Genomic DNA, 19,437 nt, shown 5'->3' on the forward strand with positions numbered 1-19,437 from the left:
GAGGGAAAGTTTGAAGGGGAAGCCTTATGACACTAGGCACAGCAGTGGTGCTCAGGGTTCTGGGTAGAAGGTGTGACTCAGACCTGGAAAGAGAACTGGTCTCCCTTCCTTCCAAGTCAGCCTGGAGCTGCTCGGGTACCTGGGTGGTGGAGGGCATCCCTCTAAATGCTGCAACAGCACCCTTCAAGACCCTTCTCATGGGTTCTTTCAACTTTGTGACTGCATATTTAGCTGTTTGTCTTTCCCATATTTAACTGCGTATTTAACTGACTGTAAGTTCTGTCCCTGATACAGTGTATGCCTCATATTGAATATGCATTTGATAATATTTGTTCATTAGAATTGATCTTTGGTCAGTTCTCCTAATAAATGATACCCCTTGAAAGAATGGTCATTGCAATTGTCTTTTATTTCACAAGTAGGGAAATATTGCCTGACCATTATTTACAAGAGCTGAAAGATGCCACTGAAGATAAAATTTTATTTGCATTTTTTTCCTCACTAAGAATTACAATAATGAATTCCATGTTTTCACCACCAATTCAGACTACTAACTCACCAAATCAGACAACTCCAAGAAAGTTTCACTTACCTTAAAGTTCACTTAGCTCTAATCTGGTTCTCATAGTTTTCATACCTTTGAAGGAGATTAGGAATGTGTAGGTACCAAAGAATCTCATAGGTCCCTGGATTCCTCAAAAGAAGATTTCGAAGATGAAGAGTGTTAAATTTTAGTTGTTAACCCCTGTGTGGATTGGCCAAGAGTTCTGAGCAGCACAAGGTTAAGTAACTGAGGAGTCACAGGGCTAGTTGAAATGTCAATAAAAAAGGTACTTTAGAAGGTGAATGCCACTGATTCTACTTCGTAAGACTTATAGATAAAAGAGAGAGAGTTAAAAAAAAAAAAGGAAACCTTTGGAAATATAGGACAGTCTTCTGCTACATGTGTTTGCTGCCAGCTGTGGCAGGTTCCACAAGTGCTTTCATATACATCATCTCATTTTGTCTTATATAATCCTCACCACATCAAAGTGTGGCAAGTATTGTTATTACCCATGTAACTGATGATGAACCTGAGGCTCAAAGCTCACATCACTCATCTTTGACAAGACTGAGAACTGGACCTCAATCTGTCTGCAGTCTAAGGGTGATTTCTAGGACACTTGTAGACAGTGATTTTATTTAAATGTGCTAGTCAATTAGATTGAGTTGTCATACAAAGAGAAGCTCTTTGGAGAAGAGAAACCTCTAATGCAGGTGGGGGTGGTCTGTACTAAAAAATATTATTCTGTATTTTATTTTACTTGTTTTAAGTTATTTTTAATTATATTAGTAACCTACAAACATATACTCACCATATAAAGTTAAAATAATAAAGAACTTACGGTCCAACTCCATTTCTTCACTATAATCCGGAAGTAATTATGTGGGTAATTTGAAGTTTATCAAGAAAAAGCACCTTTACCTGAGCTACCTCTGTCATATACACATACGTGTGTGTGTGTGTGTGTATGTGTGTGTACACATGTATGGTGTGGACTTAGTTGTGCTCTTAATGTAAAAATTAGATCAAACCACAGATGATTCTTCTGTACCTTGCTATTTTCACTTAATATCACTGGGAGAACTTTCTGTGCCAGTACATTCTTTATAACTACTCTTGGTGTAGTGCTCCATAGTCATAGAGGCACAATAAGTTCTTAAACCATTCTGAAATTTTCTTTCCAGTGTCAACATATTTCCTACTATCTTGGTTGGTTTTTGTTTTGTTGTTATTGTTGTTTTGCTTTCAAAACATGGATAATATACTTTAATTTTATTTTCTAGTAATATGTCTCTATCACTAAGGGTTTAGGAAAGTTACTCTACTCTTGACTGCCAAAAACTGTTTTGTAGAAAATCTGTGACTTTATATGAGAAATTTCAGAAAGGAAAAATATTGTAATATTTTTAGATGAAAATATATTTATCATCTAAAATTCTGAAGATGAAAATAAGTAATTCCTTTTGCTGAAAAATGCTTTCTTTATTTACCTATAAAGAACAAATATCAGTAACAAATGTTGCATCTTATTGGGACTATGAGTAACATAACTAATCTGCTGGAAAGCTAAGAGCCAAATTGTGGCCCTCTCTATTTCACAAACATATGGGACTTTACCCAGTATGTTTAATTCCTTGAATTCTTATTTTTCTAACCTCACCTTTTCCCGTTTCTGCAATTACTCAAAAATTTTTTGAACAGGTGAGAGGATGAATGGATAACTAGATGGGTGGATGAATGGAAATTGTTGAATGGGTCACAAGGCACCTTTTCCTGAGATACCTCTGTCAAATATTATTTTTGTTTGGTAATGAATCACTGCCTTTCCTGTAGTAAATGTATCACAAAATCTCCTTTGCACCAAAACCTTTTCTGTATTTGGAATGTTGAATTCTTGTATCTGTATTTACGATTTTTACATTTACCATTTTCATTTAAATATACATAAGTTCTCAAGTAAAGATTAATCTAGTCCTTGTTTATATATTCAACAAAGTTGTTTAAACACTTGTGTTTACATATGGTGGGTTAAACAGTGTCCTCCCCAAAATTCTTGTCCACCTAGAACCTTAAACTTAACCTTTTTTGGAAATAAAGTCTGCAGATGTAACTCGTTAAGATGAAGTCATATTAAATTATAGTGGGCTGTAAATCCAATGACTGGTGTACTTATAAGAGGAAGAGAGGATACACAGACATACAGACACACAGGAAGGAAGCCATGCGATGAGGAGGCGGAGTCAGCAGTGACGCAGCTACAAACCAAAGAACACCAAGGATTACCATCAGAAACTGGGAGAGAAGCATGGAACTGTTCCTCCTTCAGAGCCTCCAGAGGAACCAACCTTGATGATACCTTGATTTTGGACTTCTAGCATTCAAAACTGTGAGAGTAAATTGCTATTGTTTTAAGCCATTCTGTTTGTGGAAATCTGTTATGGCAACCCTAGAAACTAATGCACTGTCCCTCTGTATCCTCCTTAAAATTATCTTAAGAGCACCTGAGATATAGTTTCTAACCTGAAAGTACAGTATTACGAGTGATCAAGGTTTATAATTTCTAACTTAAGTATAATAATATAAATAATCAGTTGAAGGACTGCTTGTGAGATGTCATTGTTGATTAAGAATTAGTTTGAATCCAAAGTTATAAACTTAAGGCGTGAAGAAAGAATGAGTTGTAATTGCAAAGCCATTATTATTCATTTCTTAAATTTAAAATACAGGTTGTTTAATCTTAAAGAAAATGAAATTTCTGAAGAACCTTTGCTTTCCTACCTTCCCATTTAAATGTATTAGTAATGTCACCCTAATGGCTATCCAGCATGCTTCAAAGAGCCAGTGGGAGAGCTGTAGAAGGGGTTTGTGAGCTTGTGAGTCTAGAATCATATATTGCTCAAACTGAAACCTAATATTTGAAAATGCTGACTTATGATGTAAGGACAAACACATTTTCTTAGGAAGCAGTTACAACAACAGTGAATTGATTCTGTCATTCAGTCCTTTAAAAACTCAACAAATTACCCAGAGTTGCACTACTGGAAATCTGTATTGAAATATAGCTATTCTTTCTTTCCTGTATGAAAATCAGGAAAATCTACCCATATACAAGAGGCTATTTCCAAATCTTAGCACAATATTATGATCACCTTTTACTTTTTGTTGAAGGTCTCATATGAGTTACATACTATATACTTTGTGAATAAATACATATGTACTTTCACTTTACCCCTTGGATAATTTTGGAAAAATTCCTGCAGCACAAAGTCATCAAATGTATCTACAATGGATGCATAATGTGGGCCTCACTGCAGCCTCTGTTTAAAGTCTAATTGACTTTTCCATAATGAAAGGGCAAGCGAATCTTCTTTCTCTGTTATAAACAAGCTGATGAGGATTTTGTGGCTGCCTTTATAAAGTATGTCAATATTGTATTGATTTACATTTTCTGTCATTTGAATATATACCTTCAATACAATTGACCTTTATTTCAAGAAAGAATATTTTTTAAAAATTTATGGCGTTTTGGTAAAAACAGGTTTGTGGGCAGACCCTCTTACAATCTTTAAGTAAACATATTTGATAATTGTACAATTCAAGTGTGACTTCATTTAAACATAAAAACAAAAACAAACCATCAGCAAAATAGCACTACACAATAAATATTTGTTGAATGAATAAATAGAGGGATGAATAACTTTATTCATTTGTATTCCTGGTATTTCTGCTCATCTAGCTAGCTTTTGATTGTAATTTGGCCTCCTGTATTGATCTGTCTTGAGGGAAAGAATGGCTCCTGTGGTCATTCTGGAAGTACAATTATATTCTTCCCAGGAACTAAAAAGTTGGCATTCTGGGTTTATTTAAAGATATGGCTAAACTGTGAATGCTTCCCCAAAGGGCCTAGCATAGTGACTGAAACTCAGCAGACATCTAATAGATGTTCAATGAATGTTTCCTTCTTCAGCCTAGGTTATCATTCCCTTTAGAGACTCTCTCCTCCAGGCTGAATGTCTGTGTCTCCCCCAAAATTTGTATATTGAAGTCCTAATCCCCAAGGTGATGGGTTTGGAAGGTAGGACCTTTGGAGGGTGATTAGGTCATGAGGCCCCTATAAAAGAAGCCTTACAGAGTTCCCAAGCCCCTTCTGACATGTGAAGACCCAGTAAAAAGATGAACCAGGAAGACCTCACCAAACACCAAATCTGGCAGCACCATGAGCTTGAATTTCCCAGCCTCCAGAACTGTGAAAAATGCATTGGGCTTACAAGCCATCCAGTTTATGTATTTTGTTATAGTCCCAAACAGACTAAGACACTCTGATTTTAATAAACTGGACAAACAGTAATCCTAAAAATAAAAGTAAAATAAAATTCCAAATGCAGTAGATGGTTTATTAAAGACGAGATACAGCAGATTGCGGTATGGTTATATGACCACTGTCTTTCTTCATTCTAAATATTCTGTCATATACTTTGGACAAAGCCATTTCAAGTGCATGTCTGGGTCACTGGCTCAGAATAAATTATATGGAATAAGACTACCCTAATACTTTTACACAGATAAAATAGGTAAAAATGAACAACAGTGACAACCTTTGAGAGAGAAGAAAAAAGAAAGGTGGCATAAAATTCACTACATAACTTCTAAAAGATGAGGAAGGGAAAGACAGCCATGGTTGATGGGCCCTACCCTATGCCTGATGGGGAAAGGAGCATGGTAGGATGTGCAGATGAGTGACATCAGTCTTTTATTCTACAAAGCAGCTGGCTTTGCCTCTTTTTCTCTCCTGCACCAAGGAGAACTCCCTCAGGCTTCATTCCACATCTGCCTGGTTATTGCAACAGTCCTGGATCCACACACGTGCTAGAAGTCTGAATCATCAGACTTATTTGGCTTCTTGGGACATTACTAAAATACAATAGAATGCTTTACATACAACCAAGGAAGTTCAGATACTGCCATGTCAATTGCATACAGTAGTGAAGTAGAGTGGTGAGGAGCCACCTGACACCAGTTCCAACAGGTAGGGACTGGAATAGAGGAGCCCTTCCCTCTCTAGTCAAGATATTATAACATGATAAGATGCTCTAGAAGGCAAAAGTAGGAGAGTAGGAGAGTAGTACCAGGACAAATCAGATAAAGGATGGCTTTTTAAAGCAGAAAAGAAAGTTGAGGAGAGAAGCTTCATGGCCTTTGCCTTGATATGGCTAAGGAATAACAAGGAAATAAACACATAGTAACGTGAAATTAGATACTATACTTTCTAGCATATTTTATTCACTGTCGGCCTGGGAATGGTGACATGAGTCTGTCCTAGTTCCAGTTCAGTTTCAAGAGGCAAAAACGATCTCAACTCCCACAAATACTGAGTGACACCTCCACTCACCAAGGTCTAAACCAAGATAGCAAGGTCAGGAAAGAATCTGGGCTTCCCTTTCCGTGCCAACTGGACTGTGGTTTTTTTCATCATCTTTCAGGATCAACATCTTTTTCAAGAAAGATCATGTTATCTAAAAGAGTGTAGCCTTACACAATGGACCACAAGAGAATCATCTTCTCAGTATAACCTAATGAGTACCATATCTAAACAACAGAAACATTCATTCAATAGAGTAGGGAGTAATCTTTTTATACAGGGGATAAAATTCATTAACAGGAATTATACTTCCTTGACTTGACATTTGGCTAAAATAATCTGACTAGATAGCTATACAAGTAGGCTATATTCCATCAGGAAACCTAAAGGAATAGGGATAGTTTAAATGTCATGATATCCCTTATTTAAAATCCCCTACATAGTACTTTTCATACTGTTCTATAGTGTGTCTATTTGTCTGTATCCCCCACTAGGCTGTAAGGTCCTTGAAGGAACTGAGTGTCTCGCCTTTCTCTTTTGTATCTGAACCGAGCACAGAGGTGCCTGGTACATAGGTGGCCAGAAAAGCACTCTTAGAATGAATCTTTTCATGGGTAGTAAATAGATCAAAGTTTACACACAATTTCATATTCTGCACATTGCATAGAGCAAGACTGGAGAAGAAACTGAAAAGCAGGTACATAGAAAGCTGTATAAATGGAAATGAGGGCTCTGACGTTAGATGTTTTGAGTCAGGGCTGCAATGTCCAGTTGGACACATTACTCATTACATAAGATTATCATCTGGCAATGGCACAAATTGGTGCAAAAATCCAGCCCATGATCTGCTTACCAAGCCAAACACCTCCCACACTGCTCTGTATTTGCCCACAAGAAATGTCATCTTTTAACACAATTTTTTTGAAGTACAGTTGACATAATATTGTACTAGTTTCAGGTAACTTAGTGGTTTGACATTAATATATGTTGTGAAATGCTCACCATAAGTATAGTTACCATCTATCACCATACAAAATCATTATATATTATTAACTATATTCCATATATTTGCTATGCTAAACTTTTCATCCCTGTGACTTATTTATTTATTTTATAACTAAAGTTTATACCTCTTGATCCCCTTCTCCTCTTTTACTCATCCTCTCACCCACTTCCTTCTGGCAAACACCAGTTTGTTCTCTATATTTATGAGTCTATTTCTGGGATTTTTGGTTGTTTTTGGTTGTTTGTTCATTCATTTTGGTTTTTAGATTCCACATGTAAGTAAAGTTATGATATTTGTCTTTCTCTATGACTTATTTCACTTAGCATAATACCCTCTAGGTCCATCCATTTTGTCACAAATGGCAAGATTTCATTCTTTTTTATGACTGAGTAACATGCCATTGTGTACATATAATACATCTCCTTTATCTATTCATCAGTTGATGGACACTTAGGTTGCTTCCATATCTTGACTATTGAAAATAATGCTGTAATAAACATAGGGGTGAATGTATCTTTTCAAATTAATGATTTTGTTTTCTTTGGGGAAACACCCAGAGGTGGGATCACTGGGTCATATGGTATTTCTATTTTTAATTTTTTTGAGAAACCTCCATATGTTTTTTACAGTGGCTGCACCAATTTGAATTCCCACCAACAGTACACAAGGGTTCTCTTTTTCTCCACATCTTCACCAACACATTATTTGTCATCTCTTTCAAATTCATACATAAAGGCATTGTACAAGCTAGAGACAGTCCTGCTTCAAATAGTGACTTAATCTTTGACAAGTTAAATCCTAGAAGCAAGAAAAAGCCATAGTACTAATCTGATTACACCGTAAAGGGAGTAAAAGAAACAGTGAAGATTTTGTAATCTTGAATTGAGAACCCTGAGGTTGAAGACGTTTTTCTCTGGATTCTCAGCATAGGGTGATGGGCTTATAAAATAAAACTTGTTAGTAGTATACAAGAATCACAAAAGGGAGCCTCAGTGCTCAACCTGATTGCAGAAAGTGAGCTATAATCAGAGATGTTCGAAGAACAGGAAGAACCTTGAAGGTCATAGAATTCCATTGCTGAAAGAAGCTTTAGAGATCATCTGGTCCAATAATCATTTCATTTCACAGACGAGGAAACAAAAAAGATTAAAAAGATTAAATGACTTGCCAGTGGTTAGCAAAACTAAGTGTAGAATCTAGGTGTTTTGTGGCTTTCTTCTAATAACCTACACAACTGGCTGGACTGGCCATGATTATATCAACACTGTGCACCCACCGTGTGGGAGAGGTTGGGACATAGACTCAGTATCCATCAAGAGCCTTACAAGGAGGTTGAGAAAACATGAAATAAGTATTTAAAGATGTGGGTAAAATTGCAGTATTTCCAGAATCTCTTACCTGGCTTTAGTGTATCTTCAAATCAATAGGTGTTTCCAAGGGGTGGAGTGTAGTCCATCTCCATAGCAATAGGTGATTGTGAGGGGGAGCGAGGGCCTATCTGGACCAGAGATGTTGGGTGGGGTCCCTTTTTGCAGCGGGGTCACAAGAGACATGGGCAAGCAGAAGTGAACAACTGCTTGTAAGCAATAAACGGTTTCTCCCACTTTATTTCTGCCTTTGACTGACTTCGGCTTCATAGGTAACTTGCCCCGGTTTGGGAACTTATCGAACCCCACCCCACCCCCCGCCCCCGCGGAGTTGCAAAAGATTAACGTTAATATGAGGTGGCGAATAAAGGGAAGTTTCCACTATTGGGATGGAGTGGCCTCATGTGGGCCAGCAATTCAGAAGGGACCAGAACTAAGTGACTACGAAGGTCCAACTGAGGAACCTAAGGTCACAAAAGCAGTATCAGTAGACTCCTGCTTTCGGGGGCCCGGGCCACGTAGCTTAAGCCTCTGGGCACACGACCCAGACTACAAGGATGAGTGGGGTAAAGACTGTCCACATCTGTGCTCTGACCTCGAGAAGGGCGGGGGACAGGGCAACTATGCAGGGAGAGGAGGGAAAGGAGAACTGAGGAGCCCAGAAGATGGCCGGGTGCCCTGAGGTGACCCAGCACGCGCGGCCTTCAGGCAGGAGGCGCCGACTGGACGCTGAGAGGGTGGACCCGGGACTTCCGGGGCGGCCTGCGCGGCCGGCGAGGCGGGGCCTAGGGCCAAGCACCGCCTACGTCGGGCTGCGTAACAATGGGGCGGGCGGTGGAACGCAGCTGCGGCTGCGGCGGGCCTCGGGGGAGGCGGAGCTACCGCCGCTGCCGCCGCATCCCCAGTCGGGATTTGAAAGATTAAAAACTACCGGTGGAGAGGGCGACTGCGTTGAATGTGTGGCGGAAACGCTGGGGGCCACGGCTCGGCGGGGGGCCGGGCAGACGACAGCGTCTCCACACCATGAATTACCCGGGCCACGGGTTCCTTCGGAACCCCGAGCCTAACGGCTTGGGCTTGGATGCGGAGCCGGCGTTCGGCGGCCCCGTCTGCCTCTTCGACCACCTGCCGGGCAGGGACCCGGGCGACGGCGAGGTGCCCCCGGCCCTGCTGCGCGGGGAGACCGGGCTGCATTTGGCGCCGACCGCGGAAGACCACAATCACCACCTGGCCCTGGACCCCTGTCTCAGTGACGAGACCTATGACTTCAGCTCGGCCGAGTCGGGCTCCTCGCTGCGCTACTACAGCGCGGGTGAGAGCGGCGGGGGCGGCAGCTGCTCGTCTCTGCACCCGCCGCCGCCGCTGGTCCCGTCGAACTCGGAGAGCGGCGGGGCGGCGGGAGTGGGGCTCGGCGAAAGGAAGCGCGCCCGGCCCAGTGGCGCGGCCGCCCGACACCGCTACGAGGTGGTGACAGAGCTGGGCCCGGAGGAGGTGCGCTGGTTCTACAAGGAGGACAAGAAGACCTGGAAGCCTTTCATTGGCTATGACTCATTTCGCATCGAGCTCGCTTTCCGAACCCTACTTGAGGCTACGAGTGGCCGGCCTCAGGCCGAGGACGCGGACGGCGACCGTGTGTGCGGCCTGGCCTCCAGCTCCGGGGAGGACGACGATGAGGATCGCATCTGCGGCTTCTGCCCGCGCACGGCCGGGCACGAGCCCGAGATGGAGGAGCTGGTGAACATCGAGCGGGTGTGTGTGCGGGGCGGCCTCTACGAGGTGGATGTGACCCAAGGAGAGTGCTACCCGGTGTACTGGAACCGTGAGTAGCCGGCCGGGGAAGGGAGCGGGACGGGCTGCCTTTGCCCACAAGCACCCCTGCGGGTTTTGTGACCTGACCGCAGTGGGCAGAGAAGCGCGTGAGGCCTGGCTTTTGGTCGGAGCGAGATGGAGATTGTGCAGGCAGAACCGGCAGGTGAATGGTAAACGAGCAGGCGGCTAAATCCCAGCTGCCTTGGGTCAGGAGAGGATCCTGCCGGGGTAGCGCCTCCTGGATGAGCCGGCCGCTGCTGCCAGATGGAGTAATCCAGGAACGGATGCCCAGATCGAAAGGTTTAATTTCGTGATCCTACCCGAGCTTTGTCCACCCGGGGATCTGATACGGCCTCATTTACCCTGAACTGCTATAATTTAAATAGCAACCGATCCCTGGAGTGGAAATGTTTGAGAGGATTTGCACGAGAATCAACAGTTCCGTTATGAACTCAGGAAAAGGAAATTAATCCCTGGCGGGAAGGGAAAGGAGATAGGCGGTTCCTACCAGGTGTGTTGGGGGAGAGAGAAAGCACTGCCTGAAGCAGTTCTAGCAAGTGGTTCCGCGCACTCTATATGGAACACTCGTTTTTGTCTCTTAGATACTTGTTTACGTATTTCCATTTTTGCCCCTCACCCTTGAAATATTACAAGCCCTATGACTTGGTTTCCTCGTCTGTAAAATAGGGATAATTTAAAACTGCCTTGTAGGGTTGCCATGGAGATTAGATGAGCTAATATACCTAAGGTCTGGGAACTGTACGTGGCACACATGGGTGATATAAGTGTAAACAATGGGTCCTTTTTCATTAAACAGCCACACACGTATGTTTGTAATTAGATTAAGGAAGAAGGCGATTAGAAATATCTGTTCATTGCATGTAGCAAATGTTAAATGTCTAATATATAACAGATACTCTATAGTAACAAGCTATTGGCCACCAATAATTTATAACATACAGTTTTAATTTTTAGGGGCCCAGTCCCCTATTCAATGTCTTCATTGATGCACTAGCCTAAGGTCTTCCCTACACCTTACAACATTTTGCCTTGTATTAATTACAGGCATTGATGACTTAGATTGATTTCTGTGTGTTTAGCATTTTATAGGCAGAGTACATCACCTTTTCTTAGTACTCTCGTAGGACCTAGTGTAACAGATATTCAACAAATAGGAATTGAATTGCATAAGTGATTCTGATAATGTTGAACATTCATAGGTTAAGCATGAGTCACTAAAATAGCATTAAAACATCTATCAAATTCCCAATAAAATAATCGTAGCAGGAAACTTGATTTTTTACTATACTTTAAGATGGCATTGAAGGTATTTGGTACCATTTTCACAAGGCCAGATTCTCATATATCACTCCTTTTGATATAAGCTCACTAAGGACATGGTAAACTTCTACTCACTCGATCATTCAGCCAGCTCTTTCAGTTTTACCAAGTATTTGCATAACACAGTACTCTTTTGAAAGCTGGAAAAAAGGACAGTCCTTACCCTTCAGGAGCTTCCCACATAGTTTTTTCTTCAAGTGACCTAGACATCACATAGACTGTAGATTATTTTTCCTTTGAAGGTAGAAGACCAAAGAGTTAGTGGAGCCATAAAATTGGATAAAATGCAGGACATCCTCAGTGGGGGAACTGGGAGCCAAGGGATGAATCTTTCTGTTAAAGCAACTAAAGTTTATTCACTTAGAATACTTGTGCTCTTTTGGTTTATGATAAAACTGTTAATGCTTGCATAGTACTTTACTGTTTACAAAATGATTTTTCACGTTATTTCCTACTGACATCAAATTAATGCTGGCATTATGGATATGAAAAATGGGTTCAGAGAAATTAATGAACTTGTTCAAGGTCACTCAGAGAGTGGTAAAGCAGTTCATGGTCTAGTGAAGTTACAGTGCAGTGTCCAAAGAGCATTTCACCCACCCAGTGGTGAGGGTGTCAGGAAAGCTTCCCAGATAATGTAACACTGAGTCCTAAAGGATGAATTTAGTTAAGCAGAAGGCACAGGGAGATAGGGGAAAAGACAGTCCAGGCAGTGGAATAACATATGCAAGGATACAGAAGCATGAACCTGCATGTCATTTTGAGGAAATTAGGGCTGTACTTGCAGAAGCCAAGACACAGAGGGTAGGTCTGGGATTTGATGACCAGAGACGAACGTGTCTGGTTAGGAACAGGAGGAGATTGTGAAGGGCGCACCTGCCTGCAAATGGCGCAGTTGAGAAAGTAGCTAGAAAAGGAAGAAGGATGGTTATGCAGTGCTAAGAAGTTTGGACTTTGTGCTGTGATTATGAGGGAACCAAACATTTAAAGGATCTCTGTTACTTAGGTGATGAGTGACAACACAAAGGTTGAATTGGAGAGTTAGAGAGTATCATTAGAATACCAGTATCATAAATCAAATGTGAAACAATAAGGGCCTATAAAATTTAACCTGAAAGGAAACATGGACTTAAGTCTTCTCAAATCTTTCCTTGGAGCAGATAAGCAATAGCTCGTTGTAGCTTATAACTATGCTTTTGTTAACTAGCATTATTATAAGCAATACTTACTTCAACTCCGTTTTAGCATTTTCTAAACAGTTTTCTGTAATACACAATTCTGTGAGTCACTCAAGCCTTCATATTAGCTGCAATGAAAACACAATAGTGCTTTTTCTCCATAATTTACCACTTGTTACAGAATCCCATGGAACTTTGCTCTAATTGTTTCTTCAGGCCTTTGTATTACAGTACAAGCATGGTCTCTTCAGCCTTTCTTCAAGTTGAAAGACAAATGATATTTTCAGCTTTTGACCATCCTCCCATTTTGCTTTTCTTTTTTAACCTTTTTGGAAACTTTCTGAATAGTGGTAATGAAAAGTTAAAAAAAAAAAAATCCAGTAAGTTCCTATATAGAATGGTGGTAGGATTCCAGTAGCCATTTAATAGACTTTTGTGACATAATTGAGCCCACTGCATCTGGGTGTCAAGACCAACAGTTATCTGTGTCCAATCTAAAAAAAGGTGTTAATTTATACTATTTTTACTTTGCCTTTTGAACTCTTATTAGCAGATAAAATTTGAACAAATTTAGGGTACATGAATTAGAAGAACAGAATGTGTCTTCTATAGATAGGAAACCAATATTATTACATATGAAAAAAGTTTAATTATAGCAAGTTTATTTTTGCCTTTTTTGTCTGTCTAGATATTTTTCTGGCTGTATGTGGACATTATAGGTAAAAATTGATTAGTGCTGAGTAATGGTTAAGTGAACTCTCTTGCTCCCCATTTCTTCCTAAGCATCTTGTAATTACCTCATAAGCTTGTTTTGAGAATTATTATATACAACATGCCTAGAACAATGGTACAAAGCATTAGGTGTTAATTATATGTGGATCTAAAAAACAATATATCTTGCTTGTGGAAACTAATATGAAGATTATTAAGGCTGACCAGTACAAAATTGTCAAGTACCCACGGTTTGTTTTTATTGGCCTGTACCTCATTACAAGTGAAAGAATATATACAGTATTAGCATGAAAGTGGCCAGAGCGTTTAGTAATGGCAATGGGAAGGCATATGGAACATTGTGGAAATATTTGATGAGTTTAGAATAGTCTCATAGCAATTCTGATGCAGGGTATACTAAGGAGTATGTAATTTCCATTCATTAACTGAATTCCTACTGTTATTTAATTGATAAAATATTTATATGAATGTATAGTTCTTCCCTACCTTTCTGGTGTGCCTGAGGCCTATTTGAACTATAATTCTAAACCATTTTCAGCTTCAAAGACATATAATTTAACCAGTCTTCATGATGTATTGAGGAGAAAATAATATTTCTAACAAAATTAGGTAGAAAAATTCAGGCTTTTTCTGCGATTACCCAAATTATGTATGTTTATTAACTTGGCATACCAGTAACCATCTCTTAGGTCTATTTCATTTAAGGGTTAATAATACTTTATGAGGTACAGCATATCATGGGGAAGAAATGGAGTCCAAGCTGGTAGGAGGCACTCAAATTTCTTCATCAGTTTCTGCTTTCCATAAAGCAGAACTATAGAGATTAGAGACCAGGGATTGATTTACCTAATTCTGAAAAAGTTTTGATAGTCTTTTCTGTCTTACTCTTTTTAACCATGTTATTTCCCATTGGCACAGACTAGAAAGCAGCCTCAGGGGCTTTGGAACCCTGGCTGCTTAGGTTTGCAGAACCCCAGCAGAACCCTCTTCCATATTAAGAGAACCCTATTCCATATCAAGCCTGTTTTAAACTGCATTTTTCACTGACCTTCAGAAATAGCACAAAAATATGAATGTCCATGTATGGAGGGCAGGGCTTGGCACAACCTGACAAGGTGTCAGGACTTTTCTTTCCATTTGCATTATACATTAGTTTAAAAACTGATGTAATGCCAGTTGCTGATCCACCTTGCTTGGCTCAAATGTAATAAAGCATGTTGTACAGTGCTAATTAGTATGTTTTGTTTACTCCGTCACCTCCTCTCCCTGTCTTTCCTCCTTTACTGTTTTGTCATGAAAAAGACCTCTTGTACTCTTCCCTCTTCCGGATTTATTTCCTGGGTCTTTTATCTCCATATCAGGTCTTATAGTTTCTGCTTTGCTAAGACCTTTGATGTCTGGAATCTTGGGGTGGAACCTTTTCTGTAGAGAGCAAGAAAAAGCTGGATGTTCTAGTTGTGGAATCCCCTGAGAATTATGGACACTAGGTGAGGAGAGTAAGGGAATAGAAAGGAGAGAGTAAAATGAGGAATGTATTCACAGGAGGCTACGTTGATTATTGGCAGATGGGGAGGTAAGCAGGTGTAGAATCCCTGAGTGTTGGGAAATCTGGTCTAAGACCTTTATCTTTATTTTTACATGAGTGTGATGGAATTTAAACTGTTTTAAATGAGTGTGATGTTTACATGAGTGTGATGGAATATTATCAAGGAAACCTTCAACACTGATAAAGGATATAGGTACGGTCTCTTCTTTTTTGCCACAGTGCATTCCTAAAAGCTCAGTTAAAAAGTAGAGCAAGGAAAAACATCACTTTTTATAGTCATTATCTATAACCTGTAACTCTACTCTTTTGAATCTGACTTGGTAAAGAGAAATTATGCCCACAAAAGATGTGTATCATTGACAAGTGAGTGGATTAATAGAATGAAGAGCATAATACAGATGCTTTTTGATATTCCTGGTTTAGGGGACAAATGAAATTCAAGGTGGTGAAAAATAAGAATTGTCTGTGCCAGAGAACTAAAAAAAGCTAAAAATACTGATATGATCATATAAAAATAATTGTTTTATGTACTGCTTTCTAATTTTCCAGATAGCCATTTAAGAATAAATTATACACTCATTAATATTTGTTCTAATGTCTTATTACATTATCTTTATAATCTTTGTATTTGTATGTTCACATAAACCCCACCTTGTTTGTGTGTGGCTCAAATTGGTATGTTGTACAAGTGCATTATTATGTGAATTTGTTCTTATTTTTCCAGTTTCAATTATTGTGGATTTAGACTATTCATTTGGGATTGTTCTTCCTTCTTTAAATAGGCCTGGATTGCTGTATACTTTCCTCTTAGAACTGCCTTCACTGAGTCCCACAGAAGTTGGGGCATTGTGCTTTTGTTTTCATTTGTCCCCATATATTGCTTCATCTCTGTTTTAATTTGGTCATTGATCCATTGATAATTTAGGAGCATGTTGTTAAGCCTCCATGTGTTTGTGAGCCATTTTATTTTCTTTGTATAATTTATTTCTAGTTTTATACTTTTATGATCTGAGAAGTTGGCTGGTAGAATTTCAATCTTTTTGAATTTACTAAGGCTCTTTTTGTGGCCTAGTATGTGGTCTATTCTGGAGAATGTTCCATGTGCACTTGAGAAGATTGTGTATCCTGCTGCTTTTGGGTGGAATGTTCTGTAGATGTCTGTTAGGTCCATCTGTTGTAATGTGTTCTTCAGTGCCTCTGTGTCCTTACTTATTTTCTGTTGGATCTGTCCTTTGGAGTGAGTGGTGTGTTGAAGTCTCCAAAAATGAGTGCATTGCATTCTGTTTCCTCCTTTAATTCTGTTAGTATTTGTTGCACATATGTAGGTGCTCCTGTGTTGGGTGCATAGATATTTATAATGGTTATATCCTCTTGTTGGACTGACCCCTTTATCATTATGTAATGTCCTTCTTTGTCCCCAGAGGTATTTTTTAATAATAGCTTGTAACTTGCTTATTGTGTGATGCCAGAGCTCAAATGGAAGTTAGGAGGGTAGCCAGACATGAGGGCAGCTGGCATAGGGTATTCTAAGCATGAACCAGGGTATAAAAGATGCCCATACTGGAAAGGCAGGGATAATTCTCTCAAACCCAAAAAAAGAAAATTCTTCATGTACATGTCTAAAAATCCGATTTAGGGTGGTTTCCCAGCATTAGAGCTTCTTCCCTATGGAGATTCATTACTGACTTGATGATTTAATATCTATTACAGCTATAATTAGGGATCTGTTGGCTGATGTCTCCATGTTGCTGAGAATTGTTTTAATGGTAGGATTAGCTAGGCCAAGAATTTAGCTCATAGCTATCTAATGCTCACATGCTAACTAACTTCTGGCAAGTACTGTAACCATCAAAATAATCCACCCCTTCTTTGTGGCTGACATTTACAAACATAACACCACCTCAAAGAAGCCAAAAAAAGAGTACATTCTACATGATTCCATTATATAAATTACCAAAAAGCAAAAGTAACTTGTGGTGCTAGAGGTCAGGACTATGTTTTCCCTTGTGAGGGGTAAGAGGGTAGCACCTGGAAGGGAGATGCAAGAAGAAGGTTTCTGAAATGCTAATACTGTTCTTTGAGATCTGTGTGTAGCTGTAGAAGGCCATTGAGCTCTGTGCTAATGACTTGTGCACCTGTCTTTATGTGGGCCATATAACAAAACGTTCACCCCCAAGAAATTCCTTGGTCTTGCTTCTTGGAAAATGTCAAGCTCTTTGCTCTGAGCCAGATAATTATCAGAAAACAGAATGCTAATGTCTGACAGATCACTGCAGCAAGTAGACCTACTAAACAGATTGGCAAGTGCCACCTAATACTAAGGAAGGCCCAGTTTGGAGCAATACTGAAGGTGCTCATTCTACCAAACTTGGCAACCCTGTGGAGTAATGCTGAATGAAATATATGCCTTGAGCAGCAACATTCAGCATACCTTCATCAAAACCATACTTTATAATAGGTATTCTTATCTTTTAGGTTCTAGATACACATGAATATAGTGCCTCTATTCAAAGACCCCAAAGAAGTGAGGAAGACTAAATATAATACAGCAGGATAAACATTGATGAATGTACACAGAATTAACTCAGTGGAATCACAGAGAAGGAAAGGTGAAAAAAGACTTCCTGAAGAAAAGTATGAAAGTCCACTATGTGAGGAAAACAGAGAAGAGCATCCTTAAAAGAAGGAACAGCACATGCAGGATACAGAAGTACAGCTCATCATAACACATTCAGGGAACTGTCCTTGTTGACATGGAAAGCACAGGGACTGTTAGCATTATCTTATGTATCCCTAGAGCTTGCCCTAGTGCCTGATGGATGGTAGACATTCAGATATCTGGAAGAATAAATATGTGAAGTAGCATCAGGTATGTGAAGAGGTTGTCCAAGAAACAACAATAATGAGCTTATATAAGTAGCTCAAAGATCACCTGGAAGGCAGAGAAGAACCATAAAGGAATTTAAGTATTCAAATAACAGATTTGTGGTATTCTAGAAAGGTTCTCTGACAACTCTATTGAGTTTCTAAAGAGGTGAGAGTAAAGGGAATCTGTGTGTGTGTGTGTGTGTGTGTGTGTGTGTGTGTGTGTGTGTGTGTGTGTGCATGTCCTTACACATACACAGGCTTGTGAGTAGTCATTTAGTAGTGTTGCATAGTTGAAGGTAGGGATATTAAGTTTAGATAGGAAGTTACTGAAATAAAACAGGTAGAAATGATAAGTGTGAATTTTGTCATTGACGGTAGGACTGAGATAAATTTGAGGGTGATTTAGAAGATACAGTAAGCAGTAGTTAGTGTTCAGTTATAGTTGTAAGAAATATGTGAGAAGGAGGCATCATGAATGACTCCCAGACCAGCTGAATACTATCAGCACACCATTTTTCTATGATAGGGAATAGGTAGAATAAGAGGTTTGAGTTGTTTTGCTTTTTTTCCAGGAACCTAGTATGTTCCATAGCTAATTGTGGTTCTGGTAACCATTGGTCTGTCTTCTAGGAGATGTTTAATTAGCAGTTGAAATTTGGGTTTAGAGTTAAAGACAGAGTCCTGAACCAGAAAGATACAGTATTTGACAGCATAGTGGTGGAATTTAAAGTTTAGGTAAAGCTCCCAAAACATGTATCAAAAGCATACATGTGTAGATTTATTAGGCTCACGAGAGAAAAAGAAGAGTGCAGATGTGTGCTATAAACTTGCTTTACTGTTTTTAACTCTGCTTTTTACCTCCAGTGATTTTTATGAGGAGGCATGATTGGCTCTGGTTTGTAAGTCTCATAGACTAGCAATGTAAAATTTCCCAAATTATTTTAAAGTTAGCAACACAACTAAATAATCTTTGTCTCCTGAGAGGGCTAAAAAGGGGCTTTTCTTATTTGAGAATATAGGTTGCATTGTGTAGTAGAAAGAGCTCATTAAATGAACTTTAGAGTCAACTTTAGTTGGAATCTTGTTTGTCATAACTATGTGCTTTTAGGCAAGTTATTGAGTTTTACTAAGATTCAGTTTACTTGTAAAACTGGGACACTTGTAACTGTTTTTCAAGATTAAATGAAAAGAGCTTTTTGACCTGGAGAATAATGGCAACTGTCCAGATCTTAATCTTTCCGCATATCCTACCAAAAAGCCATTAAGATCAAAAACATCACACACACATGCACACAACCCATACATGACTCACACCTTCAGCATTGCTACAAGATAGATAATACCAGGAATTTTTAATTATTTGTATGTAAAGAAACAGCATATTACAGCCATTCCTCAGGGCAGGTGCTACAGCCCTAATGGCCATTATGTTCAGAAACTCTTAGCCACAAGTCAGGTGTAATGTCTTTTCCCCATCCAGGACGCTGCTGAGATCCCCTAGCTGGATTACTCTGAAGCAAATCTGAGACATATCACTTCATCCATAAATACTTTAATATAACTCTCAAAGATATGGTGCTTAAAAAAATTAATAAATCCTTGATTCGAGTAATTGATTACATTCTCCCAATTATCTCATTTATGTTTTACAGTTGATTTAAGTTTTAAACAAGGTTCTCACACTGAA

At 39.5% G+C, this 19,437-nt stretch overlaps 1 protein-coding gene and 1 long non-coding RNA gene across 8 annotated transcripts in view; one reads left to right on the forward strand and one right to left on the reverse strand.

Annotated features, from left to right (window-relative positions):
* The window catches only part of LOC140843081 (uncharacterized), a 370,834-nt gene extending 361,765 nt beyond the window's left edge, over positions 1-9,069 (reverse strand). The window contains exon 1 of the long non-coding RNA XR_012120512.1: positions 8,308-9,069. This is a non-coding gene — a long non-coding RNA (uncharacterized lncRNA). The remainder of the gene's footprint in view (positions 1-8,307) is intronic.
* Positions 9,070-9,159: 90 nt separating this feature from the next.
* DDHD1 (DDHD domain containing 1) overlaps positions 9,160-19,437 on the forward strand; it is an 88,584-nt gene continuing 78,306 nt past the window's right edge. For all 7 annotated transcript variants that reach the window (XM_037016165.2, XM_037016167.2, XM_017681212.3 and 4 more), the window contains exon 1: positions 9,160-10,095. In XM_037016165.2, the coding sequence (XP_036872060.1) occupies positions 9,300-10,095 (796 nt within the window). In that variant the 5' untranslated portion in view covers positions 9,160-9,299. The remainder of the gene's footprint in view (positions 10,096-19,437) is intronic.

The sequence above is a fragment of the Manis javanica genome, chromosome 8 (assembly GCF_040802235.1).
Source record: "Manis javanica isolate MJ-LG chromosome 8, MJ_LKY, whole genome shotgun sequence".
Taxonomy (NCBI): Eukaryota; Metazoa; Chordata; class Mammalia; order Pholidota; family Manidae; genus Manis; species Manis javanica.